General features: G+C 57.2%; 1 protein-coding gene across 9 annotated transcripts in view; it reads left to right on the top strand.

Annotated features, from left to right (window-relative positions):
- The window catches only part of ZFHX2 (zinc finger homeobox 2), a 31,284-nt gene extending 18,002 nt beyond the window's left edge, over positions 1–13,282 (top strand). For all 9 annotated transcript variants that reach the window (XM_082620157.1, XM_082620154.1, XM_082620156.1 and 6 more), the window contains 7 exons: positions 445–685; positions 2,028–2,102; positions 2,529–2,587; positions 4,081–4,281; positions 4,673–4,799; positions 4,974–8,441; positions 8,703–13,282. In XM_082620157.1, coding sequence (XP_082476283.1) covers positions 445–685; positions 2,028–2,102; positions 2,529–2,587; positions 4,081–4,281; positions 4,673–4,799; positions 4,974–8,441; positions 8,703–9,682 — 5,151 coding nt within the window. In that variant the 3' untranslated portion in view covers positions 9,683–13,282. The remainder of the gene's footprint in view (positions 1–444; positions 686–2,027; positions 2,103–2,528; positions 2,588–4,080; positions 4,282–4,672; positions 4,800–4,973; positions 8,442–8,702) is intronic.
- Positions 13,283–19,869: the final 6,587 nt, after the last annotated feature.

The raw sequence follows: 19,869 nt of genomic DNA, 5'->3' as shown, positions 1-19,869 counted from the left end.
TGCGAAAACCCAGGGGGGCGGGATTGGAGAAAAAAGGCCAGGGCACCAGGGGAAAAACTATTTGGAGACAGACGTGGAGAAAGACCAAAGGATGGTGGACTCTGACCAAGTGACTCCGGTACTTTATTCAACTTTTCTGGCGTTTGGGATTAGCGGGAGGGTCTGTGTCTGCTCAGTCCATCTTGTCCCCAGAAGTTCAAGAGGATGGAATCAGATTCCATTCATATACTAGGAGGGAGTCCAGGATTGGTAGTAGGAAGAGGAGACGGGGGAGAAAAGGCAGTCACACTCAGGTGGTCAAAGGAAGGAAGAGGAGGGCCCAAGAGGGAGGAAGGGGTGTCAGGGTGCTGCTGGTCAGGCCCCCCAGGGAGGCAAAGGGGCCCCCGGGACCTGGGGGCGTCCGTCTGTCCTTCTGCGCCTGAGCAGCCTCCTTCCCGTTTCCAGTTTCTGCTGGAGATGGAGGGGGCGGCAGCGGGGACGGAGCTGGGGCTGTTCCGCTGCCTGCTGTGCGCCTGGGAGACGCCCTCCCGCCTGGCTGTGCTGCAGCACCTGCGCGCCCCTGCCCACCGCGATGCCCAGGCCCAGCGGCGCCTGCAGCTGCTACAGAGCGGCCCCGCAGCCGACGAGGGGCTCTCAGCTCTTCAGAGCATCCTGAGCTTCAGCCACGGGCAGCTCCGGCCTCCCGGTGAGGAAGAGGGGACTGGAGAAGAAGAGCTGGGCGGGGAGGGCAGCCAGGGCGGGAGCTGGGGGCCCAGGAGAAAGTGGCACGGGGACGAGAAATGGGTCCGTGCACAGTCCAGAGCAAGCGGAAAGGCGCTGGGAAGGCTGCTGAAACTGGCTTTTAGGAACACTGGGGCAGCCGAGGGAAGTGGGGAACAAGAGGCTGTTGGAGGAGGAGGCAGAGAAGAGCAGGGATTTTGCTGGGTGGAGAGGTAGAGCAGGAAGGGAGGTGAGAAGGAACCAACCAGTGATTCCGAGGGGTGACTGGTGTGCTGGCAAAGCTTGGGGCGGGCGGGCTGCGGATGGGGCGTGTGTGGGGTGTGGCAGCAGCTGGTCAGGAAGGAGAGGGAGAAAAACAGAGAAAGAATAGAATCAGCTTTGGGCTGAGCCAGGACTTGTCAGAAGGAGGTGGGAGCTGGGGGCATGGCCCGAAGGCAGCAGGATGGGAAGCCCTTGATGAGCTCCCCAGCCTCTTCCTGTCTCCTAGGAGGTCTTCAGTCCGAAGGCTGGGCTTAGGGTCCCCCTTAGGCAGCTGAGGTTGTACGAGAGAGACTGGGAAGAGCCCACCAGGCACCATTGATCCAGAGGGTGCAGAAGAGCCTGGAAGGGGCTGTGAGAGCTGGGCCACAGGCGTCCGGGCTTTGCAGAGGCCGGCGGTGGGCAAGGGTGAGGGCAGGGGCAGCAGGAACCAGGAACAGGCAGCATTGACTGGTGCTAATTGAATTGCCGATACACTGGCTGGAGTTAAGTGCCGGAGGGGCCCAGATCAATAGCTAACGATCCTGGAGCAGGACTGAATGGAGTTAAGGAACTTTAACACTTTAATTAGGCCGCCACCGAAAATAAATTCCTACACATCTGTCAATTCTTGCTTGAGTGGTAATCTCCTCTCCCAGCTAGACCTGCCGCCTCCAGCTCACTGCAGCTGCTTCCTTTCAACCTCACCTTCCCTCTTCGGCGCCCCTCACTCTACATTTCTGGGCTCCCTTTTTCCAGGATCAGTCAAGACAGGGAGCTGAGTTAGGTCCTGCTTCTGTCGCCCACTGCTGGACCTGTTCCCTCATCTTTAATGACGGGGCTAGACTCGCAGAGATGATTTCTTAGGCTCTACCAGTTCCAACACTGTTAATTTCCCCCCTCATCCTCTGTATTTCTTTTCGGCGGCTTTTTGTCCTCTCCTGCCTATTGATTCATCTATCCATCTTCTCCCTTTATTGCCTGGCTGCTTGTCCTGCTTCTTCTGCCCTATGTCCCCCCTCCTCTGATGCCTCATCCTTTTAAATTGACTCTCCCTTCATCCTACACAGGGAAGCCTCCTGTCACCCCCTTAGCTGAGCCACCCACCCCTGAGGAAGAACCCCAGAATCAGACAGAACAATTGGGTGAGTTGCTCATCTGGTCCATTTCTTTCTCCATCCCTTGCCCTCCTCAGCCCCCAGTCCTAATATTATACATCCTGAGGTGTTCATGGGACCTTGCGGTAATCCAGACACCCAGCAAGGCCTCCTGTGCAGAAGGAGCTGAAGTGATCAAAAGAAAGGGCTCATCAGAGGGAAGGGAGGTGGAGCCACAGAATGCTGGGTCCTTTTGCCCTCTGGCCATCCCGCTAACCCGGGCTCAGCCCTGCCAAGCTCCACTCCTTGTACTGAGCGAAGCTCTGTGCTTCCCTGCCCTTCCTCCCTTTCCCCAGAGCCCACCCCTACCTTGGAAGCCCTCTGCTACAAATCAGGTCATCTTAAGGGCCAGGGGTCTGTGAAAGGAAGAAGGAGGGGCTGTCAGAGTCTCTTAATCTCTCCTTTCATCTTCAGCTTCTGAAGAGACAGAGAACAAGACTGGCCCTCCTGGAGACAGTGTCGACCAGACCACGGTCAGAACCGGGGTAACTGGGAAGATTGGGGTGGGGGGGCGTCTAATTTTACTGAGATCTGCTCACATCCTAAAGGCTGAACTTCTAATTAGTAGATCTTTACAGACAAGAGATTTCAGACCAAAGGCAGATCTAATTTTGTCATGCTTGTGACTTACGTCACTCCAAATACAACATTTCAGAAATTGCACCTAGGTCCAGTTACCGGATGTGAGCACCAGGGCCCTGAGGGCTGGAGCACAGAGGGAGACAAAATGAAAAGAGAAAAAGGCAAAAATAAAACACTAGCTGCTGCCCAGCTCTTTATTCCTGTTGGGAGCAGAAAGATGTGAAGTTCGTCTTCTACAGAGAACCCTGAGCCGGGGTGGAACTGCCCTGGCACCTCCTTCCTCAGGCTAGAGGAACTGACCCAGATGATCCACGCAGACAGCAAGCTCTGCAAGTCTCCGAGTGGCTGACCTAGGCAGGGCCCAAGAGTAGCTTAGCTCTGTGGCCTGAAAGGGTTCATTCTGAGGGGATTCCCAGCCTTTGGTTTTGAGGTGCCACCCTGTGCCTCCCTGCTCTCCAAACCGGACTGCAATATGCCGTGTGTATTACGACTGCAAACTGCTGCAGTGACGGCTTATGTCCTCAGCTCCCCTGCCTCCTAACTCCTGTTCCAGCTATCTGCTCCCAGGGCTAGGTGCGTTAAGATGAGCGTCCGGATACCTTTCCTTTAGGGCTATCCCCTCCCTGACATGCGGGCCTGGACCAGTGGCACAGGTGACAGGAGAGGAAGTGCAGGCTGACAGAAATGCAGGCTGCAGGTCAGGCAGTCAGGTGACTGAGGCGGAAGTAGAGGGGCCTTCACGCCCCACCCCAGGCTCCCCAGCCCCACCCTCTGGAGGTATGGGCGGGAATGCGCCAACAGCGCCAGGCCAGAATTTTCCAGGGCCACTGGGGGAGCTGTGGTGTTTGTTTACATTAAAAAGGAAAGGGGAGAAAAAGGCAGGCAAAGAAAGTGGGAGCGGAGGGAGAAAGAGCCGGCTTCTGAGCAGACAGGTAGGGAGCGCCCTGCTTAGTCCAGGGACCTTGGAGAGGCAGAGTGGCAGGGATTCAGGAGCCTCTGGGTCCAGGAAGTGCCAGAAGCAAGGGGAGCTCTTTCACGGAGGAGATACAGGCAGGGTGGGGGCAGGTAAGAAAAGAAAACTAAATCAGAGGAGGTAGGTACAGGGCCGTCCTGTCGGCTGGAGAGGCTGGAGAACGGAGTAGGGCAGCAGCAGAGACAAGGGACGAGAGAGGCCAGGATGGAGGGAGAGGGCAGGACAGAGAAGGCGGGCCAGCCAGGGCAGCCCAGCCTAGGCCTTTGTCCCGGTCCAAGTGAAGGGAGGGAGGAGCCAGCTTTCAGGACTGGGACTCCTCCTCCAGCAGGGGTAGGACCAGGCTGTGTCCAGGTGAGTGATGGTGAGTCCCACCCCTCCCTGACACCTCCCCCTACCGCCTGTGTGCCCCAGGTGTTCTGCTGTCCATACTGCAGTTTCCTGAGCCCAAAGTCTGAGCAGGTGAGGGCGCATGCACTCTCCCAGCACGCAGTGCAGCCCAAGTACCGGTGCCCTCTGTGCCAGGAGCAGCTGGTGGGCCGGCCTGCCCTGCACTTCCACCTCAGCCACCTGCACAACGTGGTGCCCGAGTGCGTTGAGAGGCTCCTGCTCGCGGTGAGTACAGGCTGGGGGCCCGGGCAGGAGGGGAGGCAGAGGCCGCGGTGTCCGGGCAGCTGTGTGTGCTGAGGGGAGCGGCTCTGCGTGGATTTGAAGGTGGGAGTTTAGAGCTGGAGGGAACCTCAGAGCCGAACCTGTCCAGAGCCTCTACTCGCTGGGGAGGAAGCGCCCTTGGGTCCTGAGAGGAGCTGTTCCACAGCAGGCACGGCTGCCAGACAGGACAGGCAGCAGCCCAGGCCCTCCCCTCCGTGGGGAAGGCAGAAGTTAGGTGGGAGGTTTGTCCACAGAGGAGTCTGGAGCTGGGCTGGGCACAGACACAGGTGCAGAGCTGGGGGGTCTGGGGTAGTGGGACGGTGGTGGGAAGTCACTGGGATCTCTTCCATCGCAGGCCACAACTGTAGAGATGACCTTGACGACCAAAGTGCTGCCTGGGCCCGCTCTAAGCCCTCTGGGGGACGGCCCAGAGCCCCCTGCTCCCGGGCCAGAGCCTGTGCCCAGCAGAGACCAAGCAGCAGGTAAGGAAGGGAGGGCAGACCTCCCAAGGTGGCAGGAAAGGGAACCTGGATTCCTCGGACCAAGAAGGTCTAAAGACAACTGAGGCAAGGATGAGTTGCCCTAGATATTGAGTGGGTGGGGTCTGACTTAAGACAAGGTTCCCTTCTCACTGCGCCCCCTTCTCTCTCCCCTAGAAGGCCCTCACCTGACCCCGGAAGCCAGTCCCGATCCTCTTCCTGAGCCTCCCCTGCCCTCAGCCGAGGCCCCAGACAAGCCCATGGGAAGCCCTGACCAGCCTCCTTCTCCAGCCCCGTCTCCAGCCCCTCGGCCCGATGCCCAAGCTGATGAGGTAGCTCCTCCACCCACCACGGCTGAGGAGGAAGAGGGGGCTGGCGGGGAGCCCCGCCTGGCAGAGCCAGCTCCAGCTGACTCTCGCCACCCTCTGACCTATCGGAAGACCACCAACTTTGCCCTGGACAAGTTTCTCGACCCTGCCCGGCCCTACAAGTGCACTGTGTGTAAGGAGTCCTTCACGCAGAAGAACATCCTCCTGGTCCATTATAACTCGGTCTCCCACCTGCACAAGATGAAGAAGGCTGCCATTGACCCCTCCGGGCCTGCCCGCGGGGAAGCCGGTGCCGCGCCCACCGCTGCCACTGCCACAGACAAGCCCTTTAAGTGCACAGTCTGCCGCGTCTCATACAACCAGAGCTCCACCCTGGAGATCCACATGCGCTCCGTCCTGCACCAGACTCGCTCGAGGGGAGCCAAGATGGACGTCAAGGCCGAGGGGCCAGAGCGCGGCCCGGAAGAGCCCAAGGAAGGCGAGACTGAGGGGGAGGTGGGCACTGAGAAGAAGGGCCCTGACCCTGGTGGCTTCGTGTCTGGTGGACTGCCCTTCCTGTCCCCTCCCCCACCTCCCCTGGACCTGCACCGATTCCCAGCCCCACTCTTCACCCCACCAGTCCTGCCCTCCTTCCCTCTGGTGCCCGAGTCCCTGCTTAAGCTCCAGCAGCAGCTGCTCCTGCCCTTCTACCTCCATGACCTCAAGGTAGGGCCCAAACTGGCACTGGCTGGGCCCACGCCCCTGCTGTCCCTGCCGGCCACCACCCCTCCTCCCCCGCCCCCTAAGGCTGAGCTGGCTGAGCGAGAGTGGGAGCGGCCACCCGCGGCAGAAGAGGGGAATGAGACGGCGCCCAGCTCACCCCCCCAGCCAACACCCAACGAGGCAGCCCGCACTGCAGCCAAAGCCCTTCTAGAAAACTTTGGCTTTGAGCTGGTGATCCAGTACAATGAAGGGAAGCAGGCTGTGCCCCCTCCCCCAACCCCACCCCCACCCGAGGCCCTGGGGGGTGGGGACAAGCTGGCCTGCGGGGCCTGTGGGAAACTCTTCTCCAACATGCTCATCCTCAAGACACACGAGGAGCACGTCCACCGCCGCTTTCTGCCCTTTGAGGCCCTGAACCGATATGCCGCTCAGTTTCGAAAAAGCTATGATAGCCTCTACCCACCCCCGGCAGGGTCCCCCAAACCTCCCGATGGGCCTCTGGATTCACCTGCTCCCCACCTGGGCCCACCTTTCCTGGTCCCAGAGCCTGAGGCAGGGGGGGCCCACCCCCCTGAGGAGCAAGGCCGGGCAGGAGGACGCTGGTTCCCAGAGGAGGAAGAAAGCTCCAGAGGGAATCTTCCTCCTCTAGTGCCTGCAGGCCGCCGCTTCTCCAGAACCAAGTTCACAGAGTTCCAGACCCAAGCCCTGCAGTCTTTCTTTGAGACCAGCGCCTACCCCAAGGACGGAGAGGTGGAGCGGCTCGCAAGTCTCTTGGGCCTGGCTAGCCGTGTGGTGGTGGTGTGGTTCCAGAACGCCCGCCAGAAGGCTCGCAAAAGCGCTGGCGACGGCGGGCCTGTGCCCAGCGGGGGAGGCACTGGGGGAGCCTCCAGCTGCCGGCGCTGCCGCGCCACCTTCTCCTGTGTGTTTGACTTGGTGCGGCACCTCAAGAAATGCTATGACGACCAGCATCTGGAAGAGGAGGAAGAGGCAGAGAGAGGGGAAGAGGAGGAAGACGCAGAGGAGGAAGACGCAGAGGAGGAACAGGGCCCGGAACCCCCAGCGGAGCCTGAAGGCCCATCACCAGAACCTCCAGACAGGGAAGAGCTGGGCCAAGCAGAGGTCACAAAGCCAGGAGGCAAAGAGCCTGAAGGGAGGGGCCCTCCCTCGCCCTCCCCCGTCCACACCTGTGACCAGTGCGCCATGTCTTTCCCCAGCCAGGACCTCCTGACCAGTCACCGCCGGCTCCACTTCCTGCCACCTGTGCAGCCCAGCACTGCCCCTCACCTCCTAGAGCTGCCCTTGCTGGTGTTTGGGGAGCGAAACCCTCCGGTGCCAGGCACTCCACCAGTGCCAGGGCCACCCCTCAAACGGAAGCACGAGGACGGTAGCCTGTCACCCACGGGCAGCGAAGCAGGGGTGGGTGGGGAGGGTGAGCCCCCCAGGGATAAGCGCCTGCGCACCACCATCCTGCCCGAGCAGCTGGAGATCCTGTACCGCTGGTACATGCAGGACTCCAACCCGACGCGCAAGATGCTTGACTGCATCTCCGAGGAGGTGGGGCTCAAGAAGCGAGTGGTGCAGGTCTGGTTCCAGAACACCAGGGCCCGGGAGAGGAAGGGCCAGTTCCGAAGCACCCCCGGGGCAGTGCCCAGTCCGGCAGTCAAGGTCCCCATGACACCCAGCCCTGCACCCTTCCCCAAGTTCAACCACTTGCTGGGCAAGGTGGATGATGGGGCTGCGAGGGAGGCCCCAAAGAGGGAAACACCCGCTTTTCCCTACCCCACGGTCACCCCTGCTGCTGGGCCTCTGCCTTTCCTGCCACCTGGGAAAGAGGCCCCCACTCTGACACCAGAGCCACCTCTACCTCTCCCACCTCCCCCTCCACCCAATGAGGATGAGGGCCCAGAGGAACCGTCTAAAGCTTCTCCAGAGAGTGAGGCTTGCAGTCCCTCTGCAGGGGATTTAAGTGATTCGTCAGCTTGCAGCCTGGCGGAACCAGAGTCCCCTGGGGCTGGAGGGACCAATGGGGGCCCAGGAGGTGGGGCTGGGGTCCCAGACGGAATGGGGCAGCGGCGCTACAGGACCCAGATGAGCAGTCTGCAGCTAAAGATCATGAAAGCCTGCTACGAAGCCTACCGTACCCCTACCATGCAGGAGTGCGAGGTGCTGGGGGAGGAGATTGGGCTGCCCAAGAGAGTCATCCAGGTCTGGTTCCAGAATGCTCGTGCCAAGGAGAAGAAGGCCAAGCTGCAGGGGGCAGCAGCCGGTGGGGCTGGGGGCAGCAATGAGGGCCCCTTGGGAGCCCAGCGCACCGACTGTCCCTACTGTGATGTCAAGTATGACTTCTACGTCTCCTGCCGAGGCCACCTCTTTTCCCGCCAGCACCTGGCCAAGCTCAAGGAGGCAGTCCGAGCCCAGCTGAAGAGTGAAAGCAAGTGCTACGACTTGGCCCCAGCACCCGAGGCACCCCCAGCTCCCAAGGCTCCACCTGCCACCACACCTGCCTCTGTGCCCCTCGGGGCTGCCCCGGATCTGCCTCGCCTGGCCCCGGTCCTCTTGTCCGGCCCAGCTCTGGCCCAGCCCCCGCTGGGCAGCTTAGCTCCTTTCAGCGCAGGTGAGTGAGAGGTTGGGAGAAGCTGGACTTCCAGAGGGCATCTCCCTCTACTGAGGTGCCCTTCCTTTTCCTTCTTGACTCCTCCCATCTCCAGTCTCCTCCCTGGCCTCCCTGTGTTTCCAGCTGGTCGGGTAGAGAAGGGAGGAGAGGGAGCATGGAGGCCAGGCGGTGGGGACGCATGTGTATGTGGCTGGAGGTGGCCTCCAGCAGGACGGATGGCAGCGCCAGGAGGTGGCTAACCAGCACTCTCCATCTTCCTAGGCCCTGCAGCCTCCTCAGGCCTCCTTGGCCTCGCCACCTCGGTCCTGCCTGCTACCACAGTGGTCCCGACTGCTGGCCCAGGCTGCCCCTTACCTCAGAGACCTATGTCCGACCACACCAACACCTCCACAGTAGGCACCACTGACCCTGCCCCAGGCCCGCCTACTGAACCCTCTGGGGACAAGGTCTCCGGTGAGCGAAAGCCAGCTGCAGCCCCCGCCAACTCCTCCACCGATGCCCTCAAGAACCTCAAAGCATTGAAGGCCACTGTCCCAGCCCTGTTGGGGGGCCAGTTCCTGCCCTTCCCGTTGCCCTCTGCAGGGGGGGCCACGCCGCCAGCTGTCTTTGGCCCCCAGTTACAGGGGGCCTACTTCCAACAGCTCTATGGCATGAAGAAGGGACTGTTTCCCATAAACCCCGTGATACCTCAGACCCTCATCGGACTGCTCCCCAACGCCCTCCTCCAGCCACCGCCCCAGGCCCCCGAGCCCATAGCCACAGCGCCTCCGAAGCCGCCTGAACTGCCCGCTCCAGGGGAGGGGGAGGCCGGGGAGGCCGATGAGCTGCTGACAGGCAGCACTGGCATCTCCACCGTGGACGTGACCCACCGCTACCTTTGCCGCCAGTGCAAGATGGCATTTGACGGGGAGGCCCTGGCCACTGCTCACCAGAGATCCTTCTGCTTCTTTGGGCGGGGCTCCGGGGGTTCCATGCCCCCCCCACTGCGGGTGCCCATCTGCACCTACCACTGCCTGGCATGTGAGGTGCTGCTGAGTGGGCGAGAAGCCCTGGCCTCGCACCTGCGCTCCTCGGCCCACAGGCGCAAGGCGGCCCCGCCCCCAGGGGGCCCACCTGGCACCGCCACCAACGCTGCCACTGCCGCCACGGCTGCTGTGGCTTTTGCCAAAGAGGAAGCAAGATTACCTCACACGGACTCCAACCCAAAAACTACTACTACCTCTACACTTCTAGCTTTATAAACAGACAAACCAAGACGCGGGGGCAGGGAGGGCCTCGGGGCTCCTTCTCTTACCCCAAGGGGTGTCTGGTGGGAGCTCAAATCCCTCACCCCACCCTTGGCCCTGCCCACCCCCCGGGGAATCTCTCAGTTCCCACCCTCAGTGGGCTTCACACACCCCACCTCCAGCAGAGTCCTGCCTCCTCCTCCACCCCCAGACACACCGATCCTTCACAGATCCTTGCCCCTTGGTCTTCATGGGCAACACATCCATCTTGCCATCTCGATTATTCATTCACATCCGCCCTGCCCACCAGACAAGATCTATCCTTGGTTTCATCTTCCTACAGCCTCTTTCCTACTGAATTCCCAGTCACCCCTCCAACTCCTATAAACACACAAATATGTTATCCCACGCTGTTCCACTGACTGAGAAAACACCAAAAAAAAAAAAAGAAGAAAGAAAGAAGAAGAAGAAAGGAAAAAGAAAACCCAAGACAAGGAAGGGGGAAGGAAAATAAACTTTGCTACTCCCCCTTCTCCTTCCTACACCCCTCGTCTAGAGCACCATACTGCTCACAAACTCTTTCCAAATACTCAGTTGGCTCCCAAGGTTGGAGCCTGGTATGGGCAGGGAGCCCACAAAACTCTAACCAAACTGGAGGTCAGCGGGGAGAAGTGCTCCCAGCTCACTCTCCTCACACCCCTCCCTCCTCACCTGACAGGGGAGCCCCTGTGGCCTGAACTCTAGAGGAAGCCGCGGCCAGGAACCCCTCTGCCAGCCCCGACCCTGCACCCTGGAAACTGCAGTAACTTATTCTCAAAGGCTTTAAACACAGAGATCCTCTCAGCAGCCGTCGGCCTGCCCCTTGTCCCAGCCCTGCCACGTGGCGGTCCAGCCTCCGGGACCGGCGCTGCCCACCAACGGCAAATCCAAAGTTCTTTAAAAAAAAAAAAAAAACTGAAACACACAACCAAAAAAAAAAAAAAAAAACGAAAAAACACGAGTGCGACAGAGAGCACGCATACACGTGCGGGAGAGAGAGACGGAGAGACCAGAGGAATGAACTAATGAAAAACAAACTTGGAAAACACAGGAAAAAAAAAAAAGAAAAAAGCCTGAAAACTCTCCCATCAAACAAGTGGTTTTTTTCCTGTTTGTGTCACTCCCCACCCCACCCCACCCCATTTTAAGGGTTCAGGGGTCTTTGAACCACCTTGTCTCTGGAAGATCAAATGGCTTTAAGTCCTTGCTTGGGTTCAGTGGTCCACAAGACTAACGGGAGTGCAGCCCTGCCCTGGCTGTGCCCAGCCTCAGAAGCAGGAGCTGGTAATGGGGAGAAGAGCCTGGAGGCTGGGGAGAGAACCCCATCCTTGCCCCCTGAATTGAGTATTTATCAGGACAGGTAACAAACATCCCCTCATTCTCAGCTGTGAGTTACAAAAGTCAGTGTCACTGAAAGTAGCTTGGCCGTCTCAGGAGGAAAGGGGTGGACTAGCCCGGGCAGTCTGGTTTCTGAATCTTGGGTATGCTTCCCTTTCATGTAGCTGCCATCATCTCCTCCCATTCACTTCTTTCACAAACCTCTCCTCCCATTCCCTTCCTGGTGCCCCCTTCAGATTTCTGGCACTTCTTGAACCTTTTTGCCTTTGTGGGGACCCTTATTCCCCGTCTGTGTTCTTCCCACACCACCCCATCCCCTCCCCCTGCTTCCTCCGGCCTGGCCCATCTCCTCCAGGAAGCAGCAGCTGCTGGAGGTACCCCCCCAACACACACACACAAAGGAGTCAGGGCCTCCCTATGAAGCTCATGGGGTCTCGAGCTGATGACAGCTGAGGAGATGGGTGGGCAAGGAGATGACTGAAGCACAAGGTGAACCTTTGATAGAGTGAGATCACCAAGGGAACCAAAGGATGAGGAATGCGCTAGAAGAGGGTTCCCCACCTCCAACCTCGTTGTCTCTGTAAGCATCAAGTAACTGTGGCAACTCCAAAGCCCAGCCACAGTGGCACTGGGTGGAGACGCAGGTGTTTTAGCAAAGAAAAGCCTGCAAAAATTTCCCAGTCCTCCAGGTAGTTTCTCCTACGACCCTTGCCCCTAAGACCTCCCCTTTCTAGGTAGTCTCCTTCCAAACTCTCCCTTCAGGCTGCTTCTACTACCAGTATCCATTTCATACACGCGCACACACAAATTCAGCCAGCCCTGGGATTTAGGTTTCCTGGCCTGTCACTCTGTTCCTTGAACATGTTAAAACTGAAGCAGTGGCTTATGTGCAGAAAAGATACGAGGAGAGGGAAAACTTAGCTCAGTTCCTAATCCCCATATGCTCTGTGAATCTCACTTTTGGTCCCATTCATTTCTAAAATGAAAAGCTCCTAACCTAGCACATCAGGGGTGGGGTGGATTAGTTATTCTGATGATGCCAAAAATGCCAGTTACAAATGCAAGCAAGAAAAGTGAAACTGCCCAACCGTGGGCTTGCTGTTGCTGCTCCCACCTTTCCCCCACTTCAGCATCTCTCGTGCACCCCTCCCTCCCTCCCTCTCTATCCTTTTCTCTCTCCTGTTGAAATTCTGTGTATAAAACTATTTTCTTAGCAGCATGTGTATGAGGAAAGAAGCTTTTTCACTCTGTGCTTTCTGGGAATGTGATATGTGTATAAAGGTTGAAAACAAACAAAGAAAAATTAGAAAAAAAAAAAACAGGAGAAAAAGAGGAAACGTTTGCAAGAAAACTTTGGCAAACACCTTGCATGGGATGATTAGAGGTGTGGTTTCATGCATTTTAGGGATTTACAGCCAGGGTAGGTTGGCTTTAGTTTGAACTATGAATATTTTCACCAGGAGTTAATAATCTCTTATACCCAGATTCCCTGGCGTGGAGAATCCCATGTACATTCACAGTCGTGGACTGGAGCTGACTGAGTAGCTGTCCTTACCAGGAACCCTATAACCTGGGGGACAGAAGAGCCTGGCCAACTGCTGACCTAGGTCAGTCAACGTGCTTCTGGAGGGTGTGCCATTCCATGTTCCCAGTGGCCGGAGCATTCCTCCCTAACCCCTTCCTGAGACCACAATCATCAGCAGCACTTCTGCTCTGGAGGTTCAGTGAGTGGGTGGCTCCTGTGGACAGAGGCTGAGTCGGCACAGCCCCACGCAGAATGCTAGAGGTGAATGCCAAGTCGCCCAGGTTAAAATGTGTTGCTTCTGTGAAGCAGTAAACCAACTCGAGCATGTGGCACATCCATACCTATCTTGTGGTACCCTCCCCTCCCTGCCAGCTCTAAAGTGAGCCTGAATCAAGGGCTCATAAGACTGGTCTTCCATGGCCCGGGGCAAAGGCTTAGGGTTTCTGACATACCCAGGTCCTAAAGCATCCAAATTCTGGTCCACCCTACTTACTGTCAGGGTCGGTACCAGGAGAAGGAGGTGGAAATGATCTTGGCTATCTTTGCTCTAAACCAGAGCCTGTATGGGGATGGCTTAAGGTACCCAGTTCTCAACTAGGAACAAAAATCAAAGTCTGTGGGATAAAATGAGAAAATCTGAAGCCGTAGTGGCCAAATGGGGCAGAGTCTGCAATAGGACCACAGAAAGAGACCTGTTCTTCCCCCCAACCCTCTAGCCCCTGGAGTAGACACATTCGCTCCTCTAATCATTCATCCCTGTATAGATATTCACATCTGAAATACAGAGCTCTGTGTATATGACTGCACCAACGAAGCAAGCAAGCACAGCGTCAGAAACAGCAGCAGAACCATGTATAGAGAGAGCTACACGGATACACACAAATGCCAGAAAGAATGGGCCCCACGGGCATATAGGCACAAGGGCCGTGCCCCAGAGTCATCAACTACACCCCCGTTAAGTAGAAACACACTCCAATACATAGTAATTTTCTTCACACAACAGGAAGTAGGAAAAACTTATAAACAGAGAAATGTAACCAGTGTCAAGAAGGGTGACCAAATGTTGACCATTAATCCATAGGAAAGGACCTTAAATTCCTCTGGTGTGGAGACACCATGTACATTCACAGTCGTGGACGGGAGCTGACTGAGTAGCTGTCCTTACCAGGAACCCTGTAATCTGGGGGACAGAAGAGCCTGGCTAGGGAGGGGAGGGAGGTAGAAGAGAAACCAGGAAGAAACTCTGGGGAAAACTTATATGAAACCCAGGGATAAACTGTGCTGGGACCCTGTGTTACATGAAGGGCCAGGTATCGGGGAGCAACTAATGAGAAACCTGTAAGCCCTGAGGATGTCATTCCCAGTGAACTGAGTAAGGAAGAAATGTCCCAATTCCAACGAAGTTCTGGCTACAATAAGAAAGGCTACAGGCCCAGCTTCAGGGGTTTACAGCATTACAGCATGGATACAATTGTGAAAAGAAGAGATGAAAAAAAAGCCAGAGAGGATGTTCGTAGAAGACCTAGGCCAGGACTCGTTAAATCTGGGGAAAGACAGGAAGTGATCGATCCCCAGGGAAAGCCTCCCGGGGAAAGACATAAACTCCCAGAAGAACATAAAATTCAGCAAGGACCCACCCCATCATTCTCCTTCATACAGAGAATCCCCACAGCCTTCAGACAAAGGAGAGACAAGAGGTCAATGGCATTATTCCCTGCCAGTAGTCTGAGCCTCATGTTTCTTGCAGCTCCCAGTCATGGAGAGGTGTCTGGCTAGAGGCTAGTGGGGAAGCAGGTTGATTACAGGTGGACCAGAAAGACAGTGAGGGGGGAAAGGTGACCAGGATTGACTCATACTCCTCCACAGCCATACACACACTCTTAAACAAACAGTGGCTAAAAGGCTGGAACAAGTCATCAGCAGGAGCTCAGCACTGCCCCACATCCATAGTCCCTCCCTGATATCCCAACCTGCAGCATGTCTTCTCAACAGGCCTGGCCTCCGCTGTGCTGGCTCCTGGAGAGCCCCGCCAGGTGCTCAAACAGCAGCACCGGCAGCAACTCGCTGAGCATCAGCAGCGGGCCAGGCCCTGGACTCTGCCGACCGCTGCTTCCACTCCCCGGGACCCTGACCTGCCTCCAGAGAGAAATGTAACTAGGACCCATCCCGTACCGAGCCGCAGAATCCACACCCATCTGACCGGACCGCAGAGAGCAATCTCCCGACAATGGTCCTAACCTAGGGGTTCTCAGTGGTCTGGTTTCAGAAACAAGGCAGCCATCCATCAGAACCTGGCGGCCGAAAGTGTCCCATAAGGGATTCTTCTGTGATAACTCCTGCCAGTGAGAAGCATAGTTCTAACAAGTTAAATCTGCCTGATTTGACCTCACAATCTCTCCTTTTCCTCCTGCTGCCCCCACCTAAAAACACACATCCCCACACCCCCCCCAACACATATATCCCATGCATGACCGCATAAAGACATGAATATGGTTGGGGAGGATGAAAAAAGATGTAAAAGGCGTGGGAAATGCAGACCTGATTAACTGTCCTACAAGGTGACTGCCATCTCTTCGAACAGTGTTTCTCAAAGTTTTGTCCACCTGCATCAATGGTCACCTGAGAACTTGTTCAAAATGCACATTCCTGGACCACACCTCAGACCAACAGAATCAGAAACTCTTGAAGTGATTCAGTGCTTTCTGGAGTCTGAGAAGCACTTATTTAGACTGCTCAGCCCTGTCTACATCTGTGACCTGCCTCCAACTCTCCAGCACCCAAGGCCTAACCCTGCTACGGCTGGGGCTGCCACAGGGGACTAGCATCACCCCCAGATTATACTCTTCATTACCCTGACATTTGGAAATCTGACTATGTCTTCTGCTTATGGTGCCTATTCTTCAACAGGAGAAAAGTTACAAGCAGCACCCTTGACTGAGTGCCTCCCTGTTTTCTCCTCTGCTGTGGAAACCACCTTGCTTCTTCTGAAGCTGCATCCACTTCCAGAGGAGCTGAAGTCAGAGAGCCCCCAGGCCGGGCAATGGCTTTACTCCCCTCTGAGCAGGTTCTACCCCCATCTGAGCCGCTCAGCCTCCCCTGACATCACCCAGAGCCGCCAATTCTTCTACCTGAATATCTTCCTAGTCACTGACCCACAGCCTCTGGCCACCCAGGAAGCAAGGAAAGCCCAACCTGCTAGAAGTTCTTCCACATGGAGGCCCAAGGTCCAGTTTAGCAGGACTGCTGATGGCACTGCGTCTGGAGGTGTAGGGCTGGTCTGTGTCACCACAGATGCTGGGGTTCCGCTCCTAGGGGCCTTCCTCTCTACCAGGGAGGGCTCATTGCTGATCCGTGGTCACTCTTCCAGAGGTGGATTTCAAAGACAGGGAAATCTGTCCACCTCAAATTGGGAAGCCATAGAGAAATTCCTAAACACAAAACCTCCTTGAGTGGTCTTTCTGGAAGGACAAGTCCAAGTTGCCTTTGTCTTCCTAACACCTGCCCACCTCTCTAGGCCTAGAGCACATCTCCATCTTTCTAGGACCGTTACTGAATATGGGCCTTTTCACAAGGGAGAAAGAACCAGTTCAACTCAACGACACAGCTCAGCCAATCACAAGGCACAGGGCAGAACGAAATACACACAGGCACCAACTACCCCACTACCCAGCAGCAAGGCCTGAGGGCCTCTCCTTCTTCCTACTCTTTCCCTTCCAATCTCTTCTGGCACCGTCTTTGTGGCAGCGTAGCTGGCTGGCCTCTCTCATTTTGCCCTCTTAGGATTTTTTTTCTTTCTGTCCTTGCTCCCCAGAGAGGAATAGAGTCCACCAGCCTGGAGCCTTGGGTGTGACTCTTATATGTGCCCTTGTCCCTCTGTGCTCCAGCTTCCCTTGGAATTCTGCTCAAACACAGAGTGGCACCATCTAAATCCCTTTCTTGGGCGTGGTGGGGGGGTAGGAGGAGGGAGGTGGTGTCTGGTTGGAAGGAAGGCGGACTTGGGGTTGGCTGGAGAGCAAGGATTCAGCCCCTCTATTGAGGGTGTCCTCGGCTCCTCCCCAGCAGGGCTCCACCCGGTGCATGGCACGCCTGTGTGCGCCACTCTCACTGCCACCAAGTGGCGGTCATGAGCATGTTTGGTGGCTTTGGGTTTGCCGCAGTGCCAGGATCTGAGACGGCATTCATGTGCCAGTGCAGTGCTGCCAAGCGGGGCGGCATCTAGTTGGTTGGGTGCCAAGCGGTAGGAGCCAGGCGGTGATAGAGATGAAAGAGGGCTGGGGTAGAGGGAGAGGGAGGGGAGAAGGGCACCGGGGAGAAAACCAGACACTTCACTTGTTAGAGTGGAGAGTCCAAATGGGATCCGCAGAAAGGTGCCCTTCGCATTCTAGATCCCAGCTCACAAGCAAGCCCTTCCCTCCCCCGCAGACGCCCGCAGAGTAACATATACAGACCAGGCAAGGGGATCTGGCCATCTTTAGCAGGAAACTGGCTGGGGGCCAGGCAGGACTGCCAGCCTCTCCATCCTCCTTCCTTGGGGTCTTGGCAATGGCGTGTTTCCTCCTTTGTGTCCTCACGCCTCTCTCCGTCTGTCGCTCCACTCCCCACACCTAAGAGGGAATGGGAAGGAGGTCCCGGCAGAAAAAAGTCTGTTCTCCCAGACAACTCTCTCTCTCTCTCTCTCTCTCTCTCTCTCTCTCTCACACACACACACACACACACACACACACACCTCTCCTCCTCCCTTCTCACTCCTGGCACAACAAGCCTCTCAAGCAGATTGGCAAGAGACACCGCCACCCTCCCCACTTCACACAACACCACAGCCTGTGCCAGGCTGCCTGGGCAGTGCCAGCACCCGCCCACCTCCTGCCGGGTCCCCTTGCTTCTTCAGTGCTCTGACAAAGGGCCGGCCTGCCAGGTCTGCCAGCCCAACGAGCTCTCCCTGGGGAGCGGTGGGCACACCTCTCCTCTTGGCTCTTAGATGCTCTTGGCACTTCCCTGGCTACTCTCTCCACCACTTCACTTTCCCAGACTGGAAGAGGACCAATCACCTCAGAGCCCAACCATTTCCCAGAGCTGAGCTCTAGAGGGACAGCGACACCAGGAACACATCCCTGCCCCTCCTCTCTGCCCCCTGGGGCCCGTTCCCACGGACCCCGCTTCGGGCGCCAGCCTGACGGATGTGATGCCAATGGCTCCCGGGTCCCGAGCCTTCCTCCCAGAGCACCAGGACTCCTGCCGCTGCCCCCTCCCCATTCGCCTCCTTCCATCTCCGCGGGCACGAGGGTGGCAGCCACAGTGCCCATGCCTGCAAGCAGGCAGCATGAAGATACTCAGGCACCCTCCTTCTGTCCTCCCAGGCCCCAAACCTCTCCCCTCCTTCTTCCACTCCATCCCTCTGTCCTTCTGGTTGGACACTAGGTTGGCAACCGCAGTGCCAACCCCCACCCATGCCCAGGAGGCTCACATACAGCACGCACTTAGGCGTACATGTACACGCGCACACACACATACACACACACGGCCCCTTGAGTGCCAGGCAGCGGTGGCAGACACACAGCAATGCATAGTGACTGGTATACCCGAGAGGCAGCCAGATTCGGCACCTGATCCAGCACCCATTTGGGATTGGGTGGGGAGGCGGGCGGGCAGGCGGGCGGAAGGAAGGGTGATGGAGGCAGGCGATGGCCCTAGGTTGGCAGCCGATGGAGCTGGGAGAATGGAGGGAACAGATGCTCTTTGCCCAGCCTCCCTCCCTCTCTCTCTGAGATCAGTGCCAAGCTGGGGGGATGGGGAGAGGGAGGATGGGGGAAGGGTGGCATTTGGAAGCTGGCAGGCGGGGGGAGCTGGGTCCGCCCAGGCTGGGCAGTGCCGGCACTGGCTGCCGCCTCTCCACTCTGCCATCTGTCTCGCTTCTCTCCCCACCCCCTTTCTCTCTCTTTCTCTCTCTCTCCTTCATCCGCAGCAAAAGGAAAAGAGGAAAACAGGGTCCTCATCCGCCCACGCCCAACCTCTGCCGGACCCTTCTGCTGCTCCCACAACTCACCACGCTACACCACCACCAAGCCATCTGTGCTCTCTCCTCCTGGCTCAGCCACCTTCTTTCCTTCGCCTCGCCCTCACACCAGAACGGGTGCAATGTTTTTTAAAAATAGATACATATGTATTTTACAAAGCAACTTAAAAGGAAAACCATTTTCTTTGGGGATGTCGTGTCCTTCTGAGTCTGGGTCCTCGGTGCCAATGTTTATGGCAGGCAGAGGGAGGGGACCCTGTCCTCAGCTGGTGCCCATGAATCCCATGCCAGGGAGGAGGGGTGGCTGGGGTGGGGTGGGGGCGGGGTGGGGTATCGGGAGAGCTCTCTTCTCGCTGCGCCTGTGGTGGTTTCTTTTTTTTTTTTTTCCTCTTCCACTTCCGGAGCAGCTTCAAATAGATCTAGAGCCTTCCCCACCCCCAGTTCCCAGGGCCCCTGTGCCCTTCTCTCCCTGATTTTGATTTTATTTCTCGATCACCCTTTCCTTTTGTGTGTGTGTGTGTGTGTGTACGTGTGCGTGCGCGAGTGTTGCATCCACGGCAGTGGGCACCGTGCCAGCCACCGCACAGCCATCTGCGATGCCTTCTGCAGCCTCCGCTGTTCCTCCCTGCCACCTCCAGCCCCCAACTCCCCTGCACCCCAGCTCCCCACCCCCAGTCCCCAATCATTAATTAGCTACTGAATTAATTAAATCGGGAATGCTAATTAACATTCCTAAAGGGCAGGCTGCCAGGCTGGGGGGGCAGAGGGAGTGTGAAGAGGATACTGGGATGGGGAAGGAGGAAGGAGAGCTTGTCTGCTTAGCAGAGCAGCGGGGAGACAGAAAGAATCCAAAAGAAGGATGAAGGAGAAAGAGGGCAGAGTGACAAGACAGGGGCATGGAAAAGGGCGTGTAAAAACTGAGTCCAAGTGAGAGTGACCCAGCCTTTCCTGCCCAAATGAGACACAGCTGACTCCTCGTCCCCGCCCAGCCTGGACAAGTAAGTATATATTCCTAGGGGGCGGACTCTGGCAGCTTTCTTCCCTCTCTCTTACAGAAAACCAACCCCAAACCAGAGTCAACAGCTACTACCTGGTCCATCCAGCCCCAGTAACCCTCAGACCAGGTCACCAAGACCAGACTCTGGGCTCAGAGGAGCCCTCTTGACTTGATCTTCGCTACCCCTTGTCAAGGTGGGGGGCACCCTGTGAGTGAGTGCTGCTGGGAAAATGGGGCAGCGTATGGGGAACCGTGAGGGGTGTCGATTCAACAGCAGTTTACTGAGGATC

This window comes from Mesoplodon mirus, assembly GCF_964341445.2.
Source record: "Mesoplodon mirus genome assembly, chromosome: 4".
In the NCBI taxonomy this organism is placed as follows: Eukaryota; Metazoa; Chordata; class Mammalia; order Artiodactyla; family Ziphiidae; genus Mesoplodon; species Mesoplodon mirus.
The sequence above is the reverse complement of the archived record's forward strand: the minus strand, read 5'-3'. Positions and strand labels throughout refer to the sequence as shown.